The sequence below is a fragment of the Strigops habroptila genome, chromosome 7 (assembly GCF_004027225.2).
Source record: "Strigops habroptila isolate Jane chromosome 7, bStrHab1.2.pri, whole genome shotgun sequence".
Taxonomy (NCBI): domain Eukaryota; kingdom Metazoa; phylum Chordata; class Aves; order Psittaciformes; family Psittacidae; genus Strigops; species Strigops habroptila.
Window position 1 is genome coordinate 25652733 of NC_044283.2, and position 22731 is coordinate 25675463.

Below are 22731 nucleotides of genomic sequence, written 5' to 3' on the forward strand. Positions count from 1 at the left end.
CTAACTTGTGTTTTTACTCCTGCGATACTGCTGAAATAATTAAATATCCATTGATGAATATAATGGATAATTTGAAAAGCTTGGAAATGCCTTTTTAAAAAGCTATAATTTTAGCTATTTATCTGAACATAATATCTTTGTTTAAGGCAATGTGTCTCAGGCTTTTTGAAAATCTACCGCTCTCTCTTGGGCAAACTAATCCCTGTAGTGTTTACACTCCCTAATTGTTTTCATCCCAGAAAGGAAAGATGGGACATATAAACTTTTACATACGTAGAAGTGCATAAAAAATGAAATCTCAATTGTAGTATGAAACTTTTCACAGCCAAGGGAACTGCCTCCTCTAGCTGCAGTGGGCTTTGAATCAGATGCTGAATACACACAGAATGTACTTTTTTGTTGTTTGTTGGATGTTAGAGTAATTTGATGTGGATCAATGTTAAAATCTGTCCCCTTTGCAGTCATAATCTAGTTTAGCGTGGAGAGACCTAAAGTGTTTAAGTTAACGCTGGTTTATGGATGTGATGAGGCTTAGACTTAGGCTCCAATCCTTGCTTAAAGGAGGCTGTCAACAGCACCTAAGCTACCAAGTTTAGACAGTCTGGGTACTACTAGACTGTGTTTGTGCAAACATGAGTCACTGTTATAACAGAGTCAGACATCAACAAAACAGTGATGATTTATTCACATTTGGAAGTCCACCAGGATCTAAAATATATCTGTTTTTTGAAAATGTTTAACTTGATTCACCACCTCCAAAACTTTCCAAAAGAAGTAAAGTTGCATCTTGCTTAGAGAAACAGCTTAAATTGCCTTAAGTTGGTCATTACAAGAACTTAATTCCTCCCCTTCCATCTTTATATTTGAAAAAAGTAGTATGTTGGATTGTGTTTTCAAGATGCTTTTTTTTATTTTTTTGCTTAAATAATATTCTAAAAGGAATTATTTAATACTTAGGAGTTGTTAACATCTTAATGTAATAGGAACCATTTTTTTTTTTTTTTTTGCAGGTATCAACAGAGCTGGAGTTTGGCCGCATAGTGATTTATACTACCAGCCTTCGTGTGGTGAGAACCACTTTTGAAAGATGTGAACTGGTTAGAAAGATCTTTCAAAATCACAGAGTTAAATTTGAAGAAAAAAACATTGCTCTGAACAGCGATTATGGAAAAGAACTAGACGAAAGATGTAAGAGGGTCTGTGAAGTTCCCTCACTCCCTGTTGTGTTTATTGATGGCCATTATCTTGGGGTAAGTAAAGCATAAGCCTATGTTTTATTTTGCAGTCTGGAAGAACAGATGAAAATCTTGATGACTTAGGGTTTTTAGAAAATTGCTTGCAATGCTGGAATGATGGGAACAATCAAAGACTGAGATCCCTTTGGGGTATGTGCTGCACGGATCCACACTGATGGGTTTGATCTGAAGATGCAAAAGATAACCCAGGAGAGGCTATCAGGAAGAGAATAAGAGGCAGTAACACAATCCAAGCTGTCCTGTGTTTCTTCAGTAATAGCTTACCTTTGTAGCTGAAACTGTGGAAATTGAGGGAAATAAATAGATTTTTTTTTTTTTTATTTTCCCCTTATGGGAACTTGTATGTATGACTGATTCAAGAAGACGAATACACATAGCATAAACCTGTTATTTAGTAATATCTCTTGGGAATATGAAACTAACAGCTGGGGCATCAGACCTTAAACACATACTGAATTTTATATGACGTAGTCTGCATCAGGATCTGTAATCAAATGAACATTATTTTCAGTACAAAATTGATCAATACTTCCTTTTAGAAAAGTCTAGCAGTAAGAGATAAAAAACCAGCCCAACTCTGTCCTGTTGCCAGATATAAACTCCAAATGGATAACTACAGCCCAAGTTTGTTCTCTCACAGTCTGGGTATAAAAGCCTGTTGATATTTGAAATTACCTTTTCAGTAAGGCCAGCCTGTACTTTAGCATTTCTCAGAAACTGAAAAAATCAGAGCTTTAAAGAAAAAGATTTTGGAAAGTAGCATAAAGAAACCACATTGAGACCTCAGAGAAGGTGTTTGTCTCAAGTGGTAAAGATCTAGCAATTAGCTCCAACAGCGAGACTGTGATTTGTGAAGGCAAACTATGTTTGAACACAGTGGGGTTATTGTGTTTGTATCACTTAGCACTTTCATTTTCGCAAAAGATTTAAGTAACGAAATCAAATGTAAACAACGATCAGCCCTAATTGATATTGGGCCTGTATAAACACTTGAATACCCTTTCTCCCCTTCCTCTCCATTTCCTTCTTAGCTCTCTATGTTCTCTGTATGAAGCAGGCTTTCTGAGCACCATAACAAATGCATTTGCTGCTACAGGACTCACCAGACTGCTACAGCAACTTCAAAATCACCTGTATGCGGAATACTAGCAGACAGTGATTTTTACTTCATAATAGAAGATGCTTTTAGCAAAAGCCTGAATTGGAGAGTTCTCCAGGAGGAGCAGAAGTGCGTTATTCAAAAGCAGCTTAAAATTCAGCAGGATTCAGACTAAGATTCACTCACCTAATTATAATGTTAAAAATAAAAGTAATGAATTATGACCGACTAAGAAAATGTCGGTCTGTGCGTGATCAATTTGTCAAAAGAATTCAGTTAAACTACTGAAATGGATTGAACAAATCATTTGCTCAGCTGTAGTGGAAACCTGGTTACAGTCATTTTGGTATGATGGATGGCCCATTAATTCATGGCTTCTCTTTTTTTTTTCTTCCTAAAGATCATGGGAAACTTGTCTTTTAACAGAGGAACAACAGTGTAACAAGCAATATGATCTCATTGGAACTCTTTTAGCATTGTATTAGATTCTTTGGAGAGGTATAGAAAAGAAAGCAAGTAAATTAGGAAGATAGCTGTCTGTGGGAGAGACAAATCTAGTTGTCCAACTACCTGCTGCCAGGTAGCCATCAGGTTTTACCTCCTGTAGGTTAAAAAAATTAAGAAAGAATTTTATATTCTGGTCAAGAGACATTTATTACAGCATGGCAACTGCATTCACATTGTATAACACAAGAAAACAGAAGGTATTGATCTTCTAAAAATAACAGAAGAAAATCAGACTTGGGGAGTGTTTTCTTTCTTCTTCCCCCACACCCCTTTTTCTTTTTTTCATCAAATCCATGAGGGACACTGTGGTTAAATAGAACAAACATTAGGTCCAGGAGAGGATTAAAGTTACTCCATGTAAAAGTGTTATTATTTGTAGAGAATCTGCTTTGCGGGCAGGGAGAAGTCCAGGAGATGCCAAGCAGGATGGCAGCAGCTCTTTGCTCTGCCAGTGTGGCAGCCCCCAGCCTGTGCTTGCAGACAAGGTATTTGTCCTCCACTGCTCTCCACTAACTATCACCATACTGGAGGGGGCACTGCTGCTTGCTACAGCATCACTCTCTAATGTGTTTTAGTTAAGATGAACTAGGATGGGAAAACCAAGTTCAATGTGAGCAGAGCTAACCTAGGCAGCCCACTGGGGCTGCCAATGGGGCACTGGCAGGACGATGGGAAAGGAGACCCCCAGGGTGAATCTGTCATACAATCATAGGATCAAGTAGGTTGGAAAAGACCTCATCAAGTCCAACCATTGCTTTAGGACTGCCAAGACCACCACTAAAACATGTCACTAAGGGATTTATCTACAGGTTTTTTGAACACTTCCTGTTTTGAACACTTGCACAGGCAAGGGACCTCTGTTCACACACTGTGGTAAATGTGGCAGACCCCATTATTTTATGGCAGATATTTTTCCTTCATAAAAGAGGCTGGCCTTCATCCATTTAGGTAGAGAAATAAGAAGGGGGGAATGCTGCGTATTGAGAAGGTCTGGAAATGAACTATTCATCCCCCAGATATGCCAATACCTGGTGGATTTGGCACCTTAAGAAGACAATGCATCAGTGACTCCAAAGGCAGTAAGTTGGTTGGAACTTGCGCTGAGCTTATGTTTCGTTAATATGCAATTGAGAACTATTTACAAAATTTGGTCTCATTGGTAACAGTGGACATTTCTATAACGCTTTTTATGATAATTATCTTCTGATATGCAAATGCAACACAAGCTTAGAAGCCTGGTGTGTTGGTAAATTAATCATGCAATAATTTTTTTCTCTCTTTTCTTTTAATTTTGAATATTTATTTCCTGGCAAATTCCTCCCTGAAGGAGTATGCCTGTAACAACACAAAGGAGAATCTATATTAAGCCATCCATGCACCTTTCGATGAGTCATAAGGAATAAAAAAACACAAAACCACACACAACCCCTAATTAAAATAGGCACGGAACAGTTTTGAAAGGGAACAAGATTATTTTTAATGAGATAAATGTAACAAAAGCACCATAACCCAGCATATGTGCATCTGATAGAGTGTACAGTATCCAAGCCATTAGAAGCATGGACAAGGTTGCTAGACCACTGCAGGCTGTGTGGATAAATCTTCACAGTGCTGTGGTATTAATCATTGCCTGTACAGGAGGAATGAAACAAACCCATGACTTGGGCAGAAGTAATAGAAAAATCATATTTAGCCCCTGTCAAGCAAAGCATGACAGGGGCTAAATATGCAGTGCAGCAGGTTTTTTAATCTTCTCATATTTTCATGATTGAGTCATGGTATTTCTTGACACATACTGTCTAAAAATCAGTCTGTCAGGAAATTGCAGGTTCTTTCTGCAGCATGCTCTTTACCAGCTGATCTAATCCCTTTTTTTCACCTGAGGCTGTCTCCATTTGAAATAGAATTATGCCATCTGCTGGGACACCAAAGCAGAATAAAAAATGACTTCCAAAAAACAGCTATGCAGAGAAAAAAAAAAATAAATTGGAACATTCATTTATGCTTTTACAAAGGCACTCAGGACTGTTTGTTAGAGGTTCATGTTATGCAAAGACCCATTCTGCTGGAAAACGGATGCACATAAAAAAAGGCAAATAGAGTCATCCTTAATAAACATGTTAGCTCACTGCATAATGGATTTAAAATACATTTATTTTATTTTCCACTTTGAATACACGACTGAAGTCTGGTATTCACTAGCTATACAAACCTACTTGACTCTTTTTCATATATGTGAATTCAATAATTTTTTTCCTGAAGAAACTGTTTCCTATTTAGTTTCCCAGATGTAATGAATCCACAACAGCATGAGATTTACAGTAAAATTATTTTAACTCATTGCTTATGATTATTTCCCAAGAATGATGAAGCTATCTTTGTTACTGACTTTTAGAAAATACCTGTGTAACGTATTTTTAGTTACACAAGAATTATTATATATTTTATTTATAAGTTTATTTTTGCTGACCACCAGTGGCCATATATAATTAGTAGCTCTTAATTGCCTCCAGGTTTTGTTAGAGTAGACACATTCTCCTGGTGTTCACTTGGTTGGGTGCATATGAATAGCTTTGTGGCAGTGGAACTATGATGTAATTATTGCAACGAGTCGCCTAGCATTTTCCCACATTTCCTCCTTTTTGCAGTTTAACATTTCAGGAACAGCAGGGTTCAATTCATCTGACAGCTCTTTATTTAAAGTCATTCCATATCAAATGAAACATTTCTGGTGCTGGTGCTACACTGCAGTGTTAATTTTCTCAGTTAATGGGCAGAATTCCAGGCATTTAATCATGCCCATGCTTGTGTGTGACCAAGGAGCACCTCGCTGTGGGAGGTGTAGTGGTGTAGGTTGACAAGTGTGACAGGTGAGCAACAGACAGGTTTAGCGACAGGACAGGGCTGGGGCAGCAGGAAGTGGGTTTGTCCTAGTTCTGCAATTAGTGCGACAATACCTGAAATACTATGTTAATTTCTGGATGCTATCAAGAGAAAATTGGGAAAATAGTTTGAAGAATGAAAATGGTCTAGAAAATGTGTTGAGTGATTTGGTGTTTCCTTGCCAAAAGAAGGGTGAAGACCTGACCACAGCTCCTGGGCTCCTCCACAAAGGTAGGGAGCTATTGAAGTAAATAGATAAAGATTCACAGGCTGGTACTTTGAAATTTAACTGGTTAAGAAAGTTGAAAACTTAATTCTCCCTGCTGCTTCTCTAAACATCATGGCCACTGTCCCTCATGCTTCTTATGTGCGTCCTTTGTGGGTAATGGTGGACTGTACACCATCTAGGAAGAAAAAGGAAGTCATCATTTTCTGGTCAGAAAGCAGCTAATGGGCTTATTTAACAGCTGCTTTAATTATTCTGTTAATTATAGACTCTCTGTTAAAATTCACAGATCCAAAGGGAAGGTTAACCTCCTCAAAGTATCTTTTATGCAAATTTCACTTGAGGCATTCTTTTATCAGAAAAGATATGCTGAAACACTTAAAAATTTTGATAGCCATTTGGGTGTTTGGTTTTTAATTTAAAAACCATAATAACAAGGCTTTCCACTTTGAAAGTAACACAACTGGCCAACTGAATGTCATCTGAAATATAAATCCTTTAAAGTATGAATCTATAATGGGAAACCTGTCAGGATTTTAATTATACTGCAGTAAAAGCCAGTCAGTGTTATCATACAGCAGCACTGTCACATAGAGCAGAAGTCACAGCAATGTTTTTGCCAACTGTTGCTGCAGAGCTCCTTTCCTAAACAGGAGCAAATTGTGGCTTGTCTAGCTTAGGGAATTTGCAGTTCTGCAGTTACATCAATAAAACTGCAAATTCTTAATGTCTCTGCATTAGATGGGCAGTGCAAGCTTTCTCTTAAGCTGCTGCAGTGTACTCAGGCCCAGAGCAAATACTCTGTGGGCTGCCTTGGCAAACCCTCACTTTGTAATGCCAATCACTCCTATTGCTTCTTCTGTGTGCAAGCAGAGAAAGATTAGAGGGCAAGTGTGCAAGGGGCCAACAGACTGCTAAAAGCTGCCCTGCTGGAGACGCAGAGAGCCTAATGCATATGTCAACGTTGGTATACTCTGTGCCCACGATCTGTCTTCTGTCATCTTCTGTGACTAATTAACCACACTAAATACCTTGTAGATGATTTTTTTTTTTAAATTGCTTTTTGACATGCACTTCGACCAAAATACTATTTTGCTTTTTAACTGAAATGAAAAGAATAAATAACGGAGTCAAAAGAGCTGCTTTTATTTTTTTCTTTTTTTTGTACAAACCCAGAACAAAACACTTGCTATGGGGAAACTAACCTTAGTAGGGTGTCATACAAAATCCTTTGCGATGTTTTGGTGGCCCTTAGTTGGCTTTTGGGCTGCACATTTGCAGCCTCTGCAGTCCCCAGCAAGGCACTATGAATGGTTGGACACTAATACGTACATTAGTGAGCCGAATGTGTTCACTGTGCTCTGCAGCAACCTTTCCTGTACCTTCCAGTAAGAGGAAGAGGGGTGCTGGTCGGGAGCTGTGCCTGAGACCCCCTTTGGCTGACCACGGGCAGCTCAAAGTAATGGCCCATCCCAGCCATGTACCAGCATCCCACCACACCTCAACTGTGCACCAGCATCCCAGAACACCTCAGCTTTGTACCAGCATCCCACCGCACTTCAGATGTGTACCAGCATGCCACTGCACTTCAAATGTGTAGAGCATCCCATAAAAACTCTCAGCTCATGCCAGAAGAAAACTCAAAGATGAAATTGAACAGTCTGGGTCTGCAGGGATTAGCAAACTGGGACAGGGTGATGACATGAACCCACCATATGGTTTAGATGTGGCCAATCACCCTTAGCAGCAGGCAAGGATTGTGCAGTTCCCTCCTCACTTCCAGCCTCAGTTTCCTCACTTTTTATTGATTTCTTCTGATCCACTGATTAAAAGTGTCTGTAAGCGCTTGGTAATATTTAGTATTCAGTGAATTCAGTTACGTAAGTGAAGTGTAAGCATTCAAATGTGGCCATCTAAATAAAACAAAAGGAAAAAAACCAAGTTTTATGTCATTTTTGACACTTTAATTTTGTCTGAAATAATCCCTTAGCATTTACTTTCAGGAGAAAAATAGAAAAACCATTTCAGTACTGCCCAGGTTCAGATCTCAGAACCCTTCAGAGGCCTAATGCTGTCAGACTAAATTATTACTATTCATTGCTGTGTCTAACTTTAATGTTGTTACAGTGTTTTCATTACCCTTTCTCTCCTTGTGTTATACATTAGGCATATTATGTCTTAATTCAGTGCTCGACTGCCAGAATATTTGAAATACAATTTCCTCCTTTCATTTTGCTACATTCTCTCATGTGTTGTATATTTATATAATTGTAATTTTTTTAAAGGGTAACTAGACATATTTTTTTATTCTGTCAGGAAACAGAATATTTGTAAAATAAAGGGAACACAATCAGAATTCTCAAGCTGTGTCACTTTTTCCCAAAAGGCAACGTGATATAACACTTGGTAACAAATTTCAGGCACTACTGTCAGAACTGCGATTCTCTTCTCCTTCTAGCTTTCATAAATTTAACCTAATTACAAAATACTTTATTTTGAGTCAAATTTTCCTCAGCTTGTTAAAATTTTCAAACCCAAATCTTCTAATCATCTCTGTTTTTTCATGCTAAAATAGCTGACCTTTTTCTTCTTCTTACAAATAGGGTGCTGAGAAAATTTTACTAATGAATGAATCTGGGGAACTGCAGGATCTCTTAACCAAAATTGAGGTAATTGTATTTCTGCAAATAAATATAAGAAATGTACATTGGATATTTTCAATTGAGTAAATTTCCTGTTGTAACAGTTCCTTTTCTTCTGTTATAAACTGATAATCCCAAATGCTTTTTCTTTTTTCTCTTTGAATGAATGATATCAGAGTATCACAGCCCAATTAGTTTGAGAAAATGTGAATGACAAGATCAAACCACAATGTCCATCCCTATTTTCTCTTGATTTTGTCACAGCAGAAAAGGCAAGTCATTTTTCCCTTCCCATAACTTTTGACACAGTTTTTGGTATTTAACCTTCACCATGCCCTGGGGGAGTCAAGCCTGTTGTGTGGATGCTGAACCCCTTCCCTGTGTACTGCAGTGAATGTGCTGGGTACCTGCATGTCTGCGTTCTGACCAGACCTAAAGCTGGGCACCTACAAAATCTGGACAAATGCTGGAAGTTTCCAATTACACCAATTTGCACAGATTTCAAATTACAGGTTATCATGCCTTTTTCCAGCTCTTAGCTTGCCATGTCCATTGAAATTCTCTAAGACAAGTTTGCCTTTTATTGTGATCAGCTGGTGCACGTTCTCTGAAGATTCTTGAAGTGTGGGTCTGTCTCACAGCTTTTGTGTAAGCTAGGAGCTCTACTGGTCACCACTTTTCTGCTGGTCTTGTGCTCTTGGCTGCTCAAGGCATTTTCTGTTTTCCTTTCGATAGTCTGCAGCAAAGAACATTTTGGGGAGACCTGCGTCATAATGTTTGGATTATATTGCTAGCTGTGTCCTTAGAAAAGGAATGTATTGCTATTAATTATCTTGTTATTTTGAAATCACCCCTAACCGAAATAAGATAACACATAAACTTCAGAAGTATGTAGCATCAACATTAAAAATACATAATGAGGATATGATATTTGTAAAAGATACTGATGAAAAAGCAAAAGAAAGAGACATCTAGTTAATTTAACCCCAAGGTTTTGCTTTCCCTGGATTTAGGCAAACTACAGCATATGCTTTCCTAACATGATCTCAGTAACTTTGTTATACCATACATCTGTGAGTTTATCACTTTGTGAAGCATGTTGATCTCTCATAGCCAATCTCCTTCTTGAACTCCTCCAAAAGTTCCAGTCAGGCTGAGCCCAAGGGTTGTTCATCCCTGTCTTATTCAGAAGATAGATTTAACACTATCCAGCAAATCATGAACTGCCTTGTTCCTTAGCAGTACAGGTGGTACCTTCTATATTGGTGTAGCCTGTTCCTTAACTCAGCAAAACCTTTCTTGCCTCATGACTGTTTACGTGTTTCTGTATAAAATGCAGAAGAACCTGTTGGCCATATTGAACCACATTGGATAGTTAACGAGAAACTATTAAACAAAAGTACAGATAATGATTAAAATATGTAGCATTCTTGTTGTCTGACTAGGAAGATTAGCTAATACACTTCCTTAATATTTTTCATTACTTTGGAATGAAATTTCCTCAGATCCTGCTTTGTGGGTTCCTATAACATTATTACCTAGCCCAATGTGTGTCCTAATCTTGGGACAGAAAGTACATCTCTAAAACAAACAATGCCAGACTACAGCAGACTGATAACTGTTTATTGAATACAATCACTGCTTCACTGGCTTTTGTTTGTTTGGTTGGTTTGGTTTTTGTTTGTTTTTGTTTGTTTGTTTGTTTTTTAAAAAATGGATTTGCTTCAATTGTAATGGTCATGCAGGTTTTTTCATTACTGAAGATGCAGAAAATGATGACACAAATCATCATCAGGTCAAGAAAGGAATGGCCATTTTTCAAGGAACTGAGATAAAGCAATTTTTCATTTGTTTTTTTGTTTGTTCTCTTAACTACATGGAAAGGTAGTTATTCATAAGCCTAACAAGCAATAACGAATGTAGAGATTAAAATATCACTTTCTTAAAATTTTGAGATTGTTTTCAATAATGTTCAATGAAGTAAAATGCCATCATGAATTGTAAAAGATGTGGGCACTTCTGAGATAAAAAGAATTCTAATTTTACATTAAATACTTATTAAAAAGTTAGTAGTAACAGGAATTGTTTGCCTGGTGAAGAAGAACAGCAAGTTTATGAGCTACTGGCCAAAAATTGCCTTTCTATGTATGTTCTGAGTTGTCAATAGGTGAATGCTACTATAAACGGTTTTGCAGAAATCTCTTCAGTTTTCTCTATGAAGCTACAAGAACGATTCTCTTTTCTGTGTATATTTTAGTATACTCTGGTAACAATTTGTGACTGAGTTTTTAGTGGTGCATAATTCTTCAGACTAACACTACCAGGAATTGTATGAGTTTTTCTTCCTTTGTAAATAAATCTGTAAAGTCTTTACTCAACAGTGTAATGTTAAAGCCACTTACCTGTGCTGTGGTAAGTACCCAACCTGGTGCACCGTTGATTTCTCCGATAGACAACTTTAAGGCAATCAATCATTAAGCAAACTAGCAACATTTTCAGCAAGTTAAACTTACAAATGTCTTTGAAATCTCTTCTGGTGTTCCCAGTTGTCTTTAATCCAACACAAAATAGAGTAAAATTATTGTTTTACTCAGGAACTAGGAAAATTGAGGGAACCCAAGCCTTGCTTGCAGCAATTTTCTCCATTCATAACTGTTGAATATTGAAAATTCTTCTTTACACCTAAAGCTTCAGAATTCTACACCCATAGATTTGAATACACCACTTATTTCCTCAAGCAGTACTTGTCAGAAGCTGTGAATTGCTTTTTGGTATGATCAACTCTAGCTGTAATAGGAACAATATGTTCAGCACAAGCATGCAAATGCTAAAAGTCATATCTTAATGTACAGCATAGAAAATATAATGTCGACATAAACTGCCTGGAGTTTCAATTCAATCAATTGCAATACTTCTCAGAATTGATCTAGACCTAAATAACATCAGAGTAATGTACAAAAGCTACCCTTTAGCTAGCTATTTTGGCAAGTATAAACACAGGCTACAAAGGTATAGTGTGACTGATGAGCCTGCAGTGAACATCTCTGACCATTGCATGTGGATCTGACCAAAGGAAAAGAAAAATGTACTGGCCTTCCATGGTGGTATACCATGGTAGGTATACCACGGTAGGTATAGCACCATATTCCATGGCGGGATGGGGCAGTGGGTGTTGCTCAAGATGGGAACCAGAATGTGTATTATCAGCTGTCCTGGAGCCCTTGTGTAGAGCTTATGGCAGTTGATGAGGTAACATTTTTGTCTTTCTCACGTTCTTCTTTGAGCAGAGAGTCCAGCATCCTCACGAGTGCACCTCTTGTGGGGGTTTTGGTTTCCTGCCGTGCTCAGCATGCCATGGGAGCAAGATGTCTGTGTTTCGGAACTGCTTTACGGACTCATTCAAAGCCCTCAAGTGTACTGCTTGTAATGAGAATGGGCTACAGCGCTGCAGGAGCTGTGCAGGCTAAGAATGGCATCTCCACATGTACAAACTGATTTTATGGCACTGCACCAGTTTGTAATATGATTTTTTAAAATTAATCTGTTTATCCAATTCAGTCAATAAAACTCCATTTGTAGTATACTTCTGCTTGTTTGGTCATTTCAGCTGTTTAAACTTAGGTTGCTAACTATATAATGAACTCTGAAATACATTTTTCTACTTCCTTTATAAAGACATTTGTAGTCTTCAAAACTTCTTCTATAATCAGCTCTTTGAATGTGAAGTCTTCCCTTTTTCTATAGGCTATCGTCAGCAATAGTGTATGTTTCTGTGTCATGCCCTCAAGATTACAACAAAATGAAACTTAAGCTTCAGATGATCGAGTAGTTGCTGCTTTCAAGATCAGAGAGAATACAGATTTTATGATGTGGACTAGCCCAAGATCATTCCACTTAGCACTTCCCTGAAAAGTTACTATGGCTGAATTCTGGCCTGAATTTTAAGCGGCAACAGAACAAAAACATTTCTTAAAAGTCCATGAATCAGTTTTCTCTTTCAGTATTGCTTTGTGTTTTGTACTAAATAAATGTTGTTAGATAAAGTTACATAAACTTTTAATATAGTAGATGTTGATAACCATTGTTGCACTATCATCTCAGAGATTTATGATCCTACATATCACAGTAGACCTTACAGTGATCAATTGAGAATACCAAATAGCTTTATAAATTGCATATAAAGCAATTGAGGATGAGATTTCTGCTTTTTCAGGTTAGTAACTGTTGTGGTTTGATGGCTAGCGTGACACGAGTGTTTTAGGGATTCTGTTTCCTCCAGGAGGGCCACTTCTCTATCCGTAGACAATACAAACACTATACACACCTTTGTCATTTTGGGTGGGTTTCCCCACAGGCAAAAGAGACAGCAATTAGTCTGAATGCGCTGTGGGCTCTCCACATTGAAGATATTCCAGTTTGGAATAGCATTTATGCACATCCACAGAGTATTTTTTAATAGGGTACTTTGGTGGAGCACCACCTTCTGCTTATGTAGATGTTGCACATCTTCCTCCTGTTCCTGCTGTCAGTTTGTACTGGCATAAACAATACAGAGGTTTAGCATATTGTTGAAATTGGTGTTGGCTAGAAAAGGCTTCCATGCTAGGCATTTTATCCTGCCCAAACTGCATTAGCAAATGTCAAGCCATGTCAATATTTTCGCTTTTTGTTCATTCTTTGTAAAGCTGTGCTGGCTGGGGTTAGGTAAGTGAAATTGGCTTTATCAGATGCTGCTTAATCTGGTGGGGGATCCCATTTTCCTTTCCTCTTCCCCATACAACCTTCCTTTATCTGTGATGAGAAACTCAGCTTTCCCTTCAGTGTTTTGGGCACAATACAGCTGTGGTATAAAGTAGGATAGCTACAGCTGCACAACGTGTGGCTTGCAAAAAAAGCCCCTTCTGATAACGTTTGTGTTTCCTGATGCCTTATTTCCCTCACCTGAATCAACAGAAAACAAACTTTTCTCCACCTCCACTCACTTGTTATGTCTAGAGGTGGCAGCTGTGCTGAAGTGTTGGACAAGCTGGGCTGACTTATCTTTTCGACCATGTGTATCTAAGGGAGTTATTCATATTCTATGAGATATTGAATGTGCAGGCTTGATTCTACTGCTCCTACAGCTTCTATAGTGAGGCTCAGAGGGAGTGTCTGGATAATTTTTTTACAGAGGTCATCCACAATGGTTAGCATCCTCCCAGCTATAAAACTCTGAACTGCAGATGTGCTTAACTTCTTACTGCCTGGGTAAGAAGAAGAAAAGAAAGAAAATACAACTCCCTTTTTCTATTTATTACTGTCATGTAGCCTCCATTTCTGCCTAATATTGCAGCCTAGACTGAAATGATAAGGAATGGAATGTAGTATAAATATGAATACCAATACTTAGAATGTCATCATTACTGATGCACGAAAATTTACTTCAGTTGTTAACATGCTATGGATCTAGGGAGTGAGCACACTCAGAGTAGTGAATACTGCACTTAAGATGTCATGAGCAAATTTGTCCTTGAGGGAAATTACTGTTGAAGAAAATGTCAGTCTTTTTGCGATACTGCAATTTCACAGTCTTCACCCTAAGACATTTTGCTTGATGAGATAGTCCATATCACCATTCTTCTAGTAAAAAATCAGGTGGTCATATTTCTATAACTGGTCAAAGTATGTTAAGCATTTTCAGTTTCATTGAAAATGTTCTTTATTGACCTGGAATAAGGTTTTGAAGCTGGTTTTCCCACCTCTCAGGCAATCAGAAAATGACTTCTTTTCAGAGTGCGACAAACATACTAAGAAACTAAAAGTTTATTTCCTGATTTGTCTGCAGGGGCCATGCAAGAAACCTAGAGAGTCCTAGTCAAAGCACTACTTTTCTAACAGAGGCACTTAATTCCTGCAAGCAAAGATACTGCAAAACCTCGTTAGTTTTCCTTTTAGCAGGAGAAATGATGAAAGCAAAAGGTCATGTTCTGTAGAATCTTCTTTTCAGATGGTTTTTATGGGAGACTAGAAGATAACAAAATAAAACACAGGACACGTAGTGCTCGCAAATAGAGCATTCTTCAGGCACTATATATTTTTCAAGAAACCAATGACAAATTTCCAGTACTGGAGAAGCTATTTTCTCCTCTGTCAGCAACTGAATTACCATCTTTTTCTCTCCAGCTTTATTTTCCTTGTAACAGCCTTCACAAAAAAAAAAATTTTTTTTTTGTTTTTTTTGGGTTTTTTTTGGGTTTTTTTTTTTTTGAGAGATGTTTTTGCTGCATGGTTTGCCACCTTTGCTAAGGTTTTGGGTCTGGCTTCTCAGCTTGCTCTATCCTACAAGCACTGAACGTGACAGAATGACATCATTACTAAGGCAAACCCAGGAACTAGTTCAGGGATATGACACTTTCTGGTATAAGGTATGTATCAGGAAGCTAGCAATACAACTTTCAAGCCAGTCTGACAACAGACAAGGAGCGCAGCTCAGGTCTGATTTACACCAGTATTGCAGCTTTGCTTTCAAGGAGTTAGCAGTAATCTCCTCTGAGATGATAAATAAGATTAATTCAGCTTCATCTTTGTATAGGAAACTTTCTATTTGTAAATTCATCAAGCTCTGCTCCTCTTGTTTCTGTCCCTCATCTACACTGAAGTAAGGATCCAAGTAGGTATTCTTTTGGTGTCAGCTCAGCATATTAACATATATGACAGCAACTATCAGAGAGCAAGATAATCCGTAGGCTGTCTGCTTTGAAAAATAATTTTTTTGATCCTGAGCTCCTGAGTTCTCAATCCTGTAGTTTGCAGCATGCTTTCCAGTGGTCTATGTTCTCCATACTGAAATGCTACAGCCATCAGGTGGCTTGGCTTTATCAGGATTCATATCCTAGGACCTGACATGATGCAACTTGTTTTCTGATTTTTCTATAAATTTAGTTTTTCATTCTTTTTTTCATGGTCTTTAGCTAGTGGTTACTTTCATGTAAAAGAACTGGAAAGTAGAAACTGAAATACAGGAAACTGGCTTCCACGTCAGGGGTGTGTGAGGTCCTGTGTGCTTGAAACTTCATGGTTAAATGCATGCCCTGCCATAGCAAAGGCTCCTACTGATTGACGAATAAAGAAATTGTTTCAGGTATAAGCAACAAACACTTTGTGACCCTTGATCAGGGGATTGTATATATTACTCTGACTGGCTAGACAAATATGATGTTGCAGTATATAATGACCTTCAGAATAGAATCATAGAATCATAGAATAGTTAGGGTTGGAAAGGATCTTAAGGTCATCTAGTTCCAACCCCCCTGCCATGGGCAGGGACACCTTGCAGTAAACCATGTCACCCAAGACTCCATCCAACCTGGCCTTGAACACTGCCAGGGATGGAACATTCACAACTTCCTTGAGCAACCCATTCCAGTGCCTCACCACCCTCACAGTAAAGAACTTCTTCCTATACTCATGCTTTGGTGACTCCTGACAATTTTGAAAGGAGAAAACTTTTGAACTAACTTGACCTAAGTAGAAAAACTTAAAAAGAGTGTTTAAAACAGAGGGGGAAACGAAACAGAGTTAGACAGAAAACACTAGGCTGCTATGGATAATTTTTCTGACTAATTTTTGGAACGGAAGTAACTGCCCATTGTGAGGCAGAGGAAAACATAGATGAGTACTTTCTAAAACAAAATCAAATGCTGATGTGATAGGGACTAGCAACCGAATTCACACCTGGCCCAAGATCTCTGCAGAAGTTAGATGTCTGTTCAGCATCTACACACATTCACTCATGTGAGTTCAGACCCATCTGAGATAAACAAGTACTCTGAGAAGTTGTGTATGTGAATTTTTAGTGACCAGATGGTGATTAGGAGCTTCTTTTGAGATTTCTTTTCTTGAAGTTTGGCTTCAAGGCTGAAGTATAAGGTTTTCCTCTGTAGGTTTTGACCTAAAATATTTTTCTTCCTTTCCTGTTATTAATATTGATCTGATGAATATTAAGAAAAGAATGAATGTCTTTAATGCATGTGGCACTTCTTTCCAAGTAAAAAGCCATGTCATACTGAAGAAACTAGTGATATATTGAATTTCAACAGACGATCACATGTTGACAAGCCTACATGTACTTTAATTTCACATAGTCTCACGTTGGCATCTGAGTATATGACTGGTCTTCCACTCCGCAGATGATTTTATTGTTTGTAAGAGTAGAGTGTAAGCAAATTTGTTACTCTAAATAGGGAGAACCATTTTAAGCAGTGTTCATCCTCCTCACTTTATTTTCTTTGCAGTAATATTGGGGTATTTCAGAGCAATGTGTTTCTCACTTGTACAGTTTAAGAGCCTAGTGACTATAAATTTGATCTAATATTACACTATTTAATATTACACTATTTAATAAACATTTTTGGGTTTGCTCTGTTAGGGAGTAGCTTATTTTTTTAACACACTAATGGACATTCATTTGCTGTGAAAAAAATCCAGCCATTTTCAATAAGAAATAGTGCATCTGGGAGTTGATTGCCATTCAATCTCTGCTTGTTTCCTTGGAGTACTATTTCTAAAGATGCATAAAAGAGATGAAAGACTGTCTTACCTGCCAGCAGCCTACTGCAATAAAGTATTTTATATTCATTTGGTATGATAGGAGTTTTTGCAGGCAATGCTACAAAAACAAGTTGCCTTTCAGTTCATATCGAAAAACTATATCAGACATGGAGCTTACTGACTCCCCTACCTAATTCTAAAGTTTGCTGATCTCAGACACAGTCCTCTTAAATCAATAAGAACCATTCTAATGGTTTAAATTCTTGGTTGATTTGGTCTAGACTATCTTCCCTGTACAAGTGAAGCACTGTGAAACACAAAGTTACATAATTAATGCTATGTAGTGTATAGTATAAATGCCTCTTATAAAATAGGAATGCAGTGTACCTTGAAGCTCTCCAAGGTGCTCAATCGCTCTGTGAGTTATTTTGCTGCACCTGGGAGCTCATAATTATGGATGAATAAAACCTGACAGGTCTTGAAAGAAGAGAAGTTCATTCTGCTGGAAGGAAATATGTATTGGAAGAAAACTTACTATTTTTGACCTCAGTGTCACATGAAAAAATGAACAAAAAATTCCTGAGAGTTTTGGGTGTTTATTAATGAAAATAAGAAATGAATTTTACTGAGCTGAGTTTTACAATTTTCATGAGTAAATACATAATGGAAGACAGTGCATGTACTTCTAGCTATTGCCTTTGTATTATTGCGTTAAAAATAATTTTATTCACTTAGCCTGAGATACATTATTTGACCACAAAATCTTTAAACAGGAAATATTTATGCTCTAAATAACTTAGTGAGGAAAAGAATTTAGATTGGTTAGCTTTAAATAATTTAGAGATGACAATAAAGGATATTGTAATCCAACAATAATTTGAAAAGTAAAAATTATTAGAAATGAATCTTTATGTTTAATCTTATTTTTCTTTCTCCTTGCAGTAATTTGCTTAGGGGTGATGAATTGGGAAATAATTGCATTAGAAGGAAATGGCTGTTAAAAATACTTGCAGCTTAAGCTGCTTTTAGCTTATAAGCTCTACTTTGAAAAACTGGTTTCAAATTAGTTAAAAGATTTATGAAAGCCAAGAAGTTTTCCATTCGAGAAAAACCATGTTGCAATAAGACATGATGAGGCCTCATTTTTTTTCCACTGAGTGAAGGATCATCTTATTGAAAACTAAGGTTTATTTAAAGGACACCCCCTCCCCCCAGTCAGATACTAAGTTCAATAAAAATCATTATCCTTTAGTGACCTGAAAATTGAAAGTATATAAAAGAAATATGCTGCAGGTTACTGCTCTCTGGTAGCTGACAGAGAGTTATATTTTGATTTGGAGAAAAAAACTGTTGTAACTGTACAAAATAAGCAAGGGTTATGTGATCAGTCAGAAGGGTCGACTACAAGTTATTATTTTCATTACTGACCATGATTTGTTCAAAGTAGACAAATAATGATCAATAGAAAATCATCAAATGTCATCATTTAAATGTGAATGCTCATCAAATTGCCACTTAACAAGGGCTATTTTACTTTATAAGTATTAAATCTGGTGGATGCATTTTTGCCTGTCAGATATGGGAGAAATTCCTCTCTGATGTCAAGTCAGGTAAATTATAAATGAGTGACAATGATAAATCTAAGAAGCATCATCTAAATGTGAGTACTCTCTGAGCTAACCCCTGGTACCAACTTTATACTGTTTCTGTTTGGTATTCTGCCCCTCATTTGAGCCACTGACTGAGACTTTGAAGAACATCTAGACTCTGTCTTACCCCCAAAGTTCATTTGCACATTACTTTTTCCCATCATATGACAGGTAAGAATAGCACACAGTATGACAGAGACATTGTACTCCAGCAAAAGGCCTCTAAACCTGTGGGATGATATATTTGTGTTAAACCTTATGTATTAAAATAACTGCACTGGCAATGAGTGTTTTATACTGCCTCAGGGATCTAATCAGACAGAGAGGACAGTTCAATATCTCAGTCTGCAAAATTAAATGACTCAGTGAAAACTTGTCATTTTTTTCTTAAATATAAGCACACATACAGTAAACAATAATCTCATATTTGAGATAATACAATTGTCGCTTTTAGCATAATAGAAAAATCAAGCGGCCTCTCATTACAGCTTAATGGTAATAGCTGATGCTGATAAGTTTTCCTTTTCATCATAAAGACAGAATAAAGTTTACTAGAATACTACCAAAAGGCAGAACTGTACTTTTAAACTTAAGTAGAATATTCCTCCACTAGTTAAGATCTTAGGAGAAGCAAGAATAACTAAAGCAAGACTGACAAACAAACCTATCAGAAAGTTTAATCTGTACTCTTCTCTTTCTCAGTATTTTAGAGAGACCCATTAATGTGCTTTCTGTGGGATGCAGAGTTTCACAACCAGGCTTCTAGATATTTGGTGTTGTATTCTTGCAATACCCCCAACAATGCACACAGTGCACTGAGATGACTGGTGCTGTGCTGCCTTTTTCCATGTCCCACATTCTTTTACCAGCTTGGGGAAGAATGATCCGAAGTTTATCACTCTTTTCTCACATTCTCAACCAGACATTCACATCCTGTATCAGAGAAAATTTAACAATAAAATCCTTTCCTCTTTTTATAGCAACCACATCTGATCTTCCAGGACATACCTCATGAGCAATATTTTTCCACATTTATTCTCCACTCCTTTATCAGACCTATGATGGCAGTAACTCATTCCTATTGCGGTCTATACTTCTTGCAGAACATCTAATGCTCAATAATGCCAAATATGTCATGCTGCACTTTACGCTTACCTTCAGCCAACTTGGTATGTCTACTTATTGTAGGATTTATAGCCCCAGTGTTCAGCCAGAAATCCTATTGTCCTGTCTAGGAGATTTCCTACTACCTGTCTTAATGATAACATTTGTATTAGCTGAATACTTCCTATAATTGAAGGAAAGGTAACAACCACCCTTCATGGATGAAATAGTTTATATGTTTTGCTATTAAATTAAATCAACCAAATTAAAATTATTAACTTAACTACAATTTAGCTTCCTACTCTCATGCACTTTTGTTCTATAGCTTGATACATGGGCGTTCTCTTCAGTATGTTTCCTTTCATTTAAAGGGAGATTATGGAAAAAATAGAAGTGTTATTTACCACAAGTAACATCAGTTATTGACTAAAAAACCTACATAGACCTCATATCTTCCGCTCTTCAACCCTGGAAGGCTCCTTGCTACATTTTGCTGTGTCTTCTAACTTCTCAGATTTTCTTTCTATTATGGAAATTCTTCACTTGTTTTCTTTCTTTTATACCAGAGCCTTGCATTGTTCACAGAAATCTGGGTTTTCCTTATTGAAAGAAAATAAAAAGAAACAGCTACCTTTCTGGTCTGAGCTGGGGCAGAAGAACTTCATACAGACTCATTACTCCTTGGATAGGGAATTACATGAAATATTGAAATCACATCTAATTTGTTGTTTGCTGGACATTTTTGTGTTCTGGAAAGCAGCCACTTATCTTGTTACTCTGAACATTGGCCCTCTGAAGTACAGGATGAAAGTTAAATCATCCCTTGGCATCTTGAGCAGTTCCTTTTTTGTCTGCTTGATTCACCTTTAATTTCCCTTGTGTCAGTAATCCAGCTAAGATAATTAAATAAGCAAAATTTGTGTGTCCTGTATTAAAGTTACATTATATAACAGTAAATTCCTAATGATTTGAAGAGTGAAAAGCTATTTTGATACAAAGCATTTCTGGAATTAGAGTCTTCTAGTGCAAGTAAGGAGAGATTTTTTCTTTCCTTTAGAATTAATTGGTTTTGTTTTAAATAGCAGGGAAAATTAACCTGATTAAATCTATTAGAGCCTTATAACAAATGGAAATTGCTGTCTCAAGCCAAAGTCAATGGACATATTAAACATATATTGAAACTAAGAGCAATCCCAAAAATAGTATTTAAGTAGTACTAATGTATAACTTCACTAAAGGAGTCAGAGAGATCTCTGATGGCACTCTGGTCTCATGTTGCCTGTAAGAAACAATAAAACTACTTGCACTCTAGCATAAAATGTGAACAACCTTGCTGTGAAATTAGTATATTCCTTTTTTTCTTTTTTTCCTGTCCTGTGATATTGGAACAAATCACCATCCAGCACAAAGAAATTCATAATAGCTACACTAAAAGCCATGTCCTTTCTTCTTAATATAACATAATTTATGCATAAATTTTATTTCTGTGGAGAAAAAGGACTGAGCAAAATAGCCCTAACCCAGAAGTAGTCTGGGTAGTAGTAGTAGTAGGCAAGCCAGAGTAGACAGTAAGACTGTGAGACCTGTGACAGGAAAAATATAATGACACATAATACTGTAGTTTCTTTTACTTATGCCCTGTGGCCTTTTGTAGATATTCTAGCAAGTTTAGGATTTTTAGCAGTGTATCTTCTGCTGCAAATTCTTCTTTGTATTACTGAAGGACATCTTCTGCAGCAGTTGAACTTGTTAATGCATTTTTTGGATAGATTTTTACAACACTGATTTCTTTAAAAGAAGAAAATATTTGAGACTTGTACACAGTAGTAGCTGTAGATAAGCCAGAGGCTGGGCAGAAATGTTGCCTAGATGTGCTCAGTTGTGTGACCTGGGGGCAGTCATTCATGGTTCTATTTTTACTTCATTGGGAAAGGTCATGGAAACCTGAAAAATGTTGCTGGAAAATGACAGGCCGCCAGTAGTAATCATGAGAAGAGGACATGTCTTCATGATTGAATGCAACAGAAATTGTGGCACAGCAAAAGGGGTGTTGACTTTGAGAGCAATTCTAAGGTAATTGGTATTACAAATAGAGGGGCAGAAGTGTTATTTCATTCTGGGGAAAGTAGGGATACCTTTGAGAAACAAAGATCAGGCAAAAGATGTCATTGCTTCTCTCTAACCTTGCTTAACGATATGTCTATATGAATGACGTAAATAAGATGGGGATTTTTGTAAATGTGAACTAGGATGAGCAGGAATGAACAGGCAGTGAAACCTGTTTTGAAAGAAATGTTGCTTTCCTTTGGATTTTAAGTTCCTGCTAAAAAGTAGATGCTGGTTGTTAATGTACTTCTCTTACTCCAGGGGTTTACTCACTCTAATTTAAGCTGCTCTAAGCTCATGACTTAAGTGCATATCATATACCACAAGAGATCAGTTAGATGAGTTGGCTGAATTTTAATGTGGTGGAAGAAATCCCTTTTGTGAGGGTTCCTGGTGAGCCAGTGCAATAGCTCAGATGCCAAAGCTGCAAAAATATTCCTTAGCATCACTTGATCCTGTATTTTTCTTGGAAGAAAATACTTTCTGCTTAGATATTTCACACCTAATATCACACGTGTCCATAGTACCTGCACTGACAACAGGCCTGAACCTATCATGTTACCCGGTATGCCAATGTGAAATTTGACGCAAGGGAACTATGTAACCTCTGTAATACGACACACATTGGAACCAGTATCTCAGCAACTCATTATCTCTGTGGAAGGTGAATAAAATGCTGACTGTCAAAAACCAAAATGCTGATGCTGGTCTCAGCTTGGAAGGTACCTTG

General features: G+C 37.3%; 1 protein-coding gene across 1 annotated transcript in view; it reads left to right on the plus strand.

Moving 5' to 3' along the window:
* GRXCR1 (glutaredoxin and cysteine rich domain containing 1) overlaps positions 1-12080 on the plus strand; it is a 39334-nt gene extending 27254 nt beyond the window's left edge. Inside the window, exons 2-4 of the mRNA XM_030492558.1 lie at positions 984-1250; positions 8575-8640; positions 11901-12080. Coding sequence (XP_030348418.1) covers positions 984-1250; positions 8575-8640; positions 11901-12080 — 513 coding nt within the window. The remainder of the gene's footprint in view (positions 1-983; positions 1251-8574; positions 8641-11900) is intronic.
* Positions 12081-22731: the final 10651 nt, after the last annotated feature.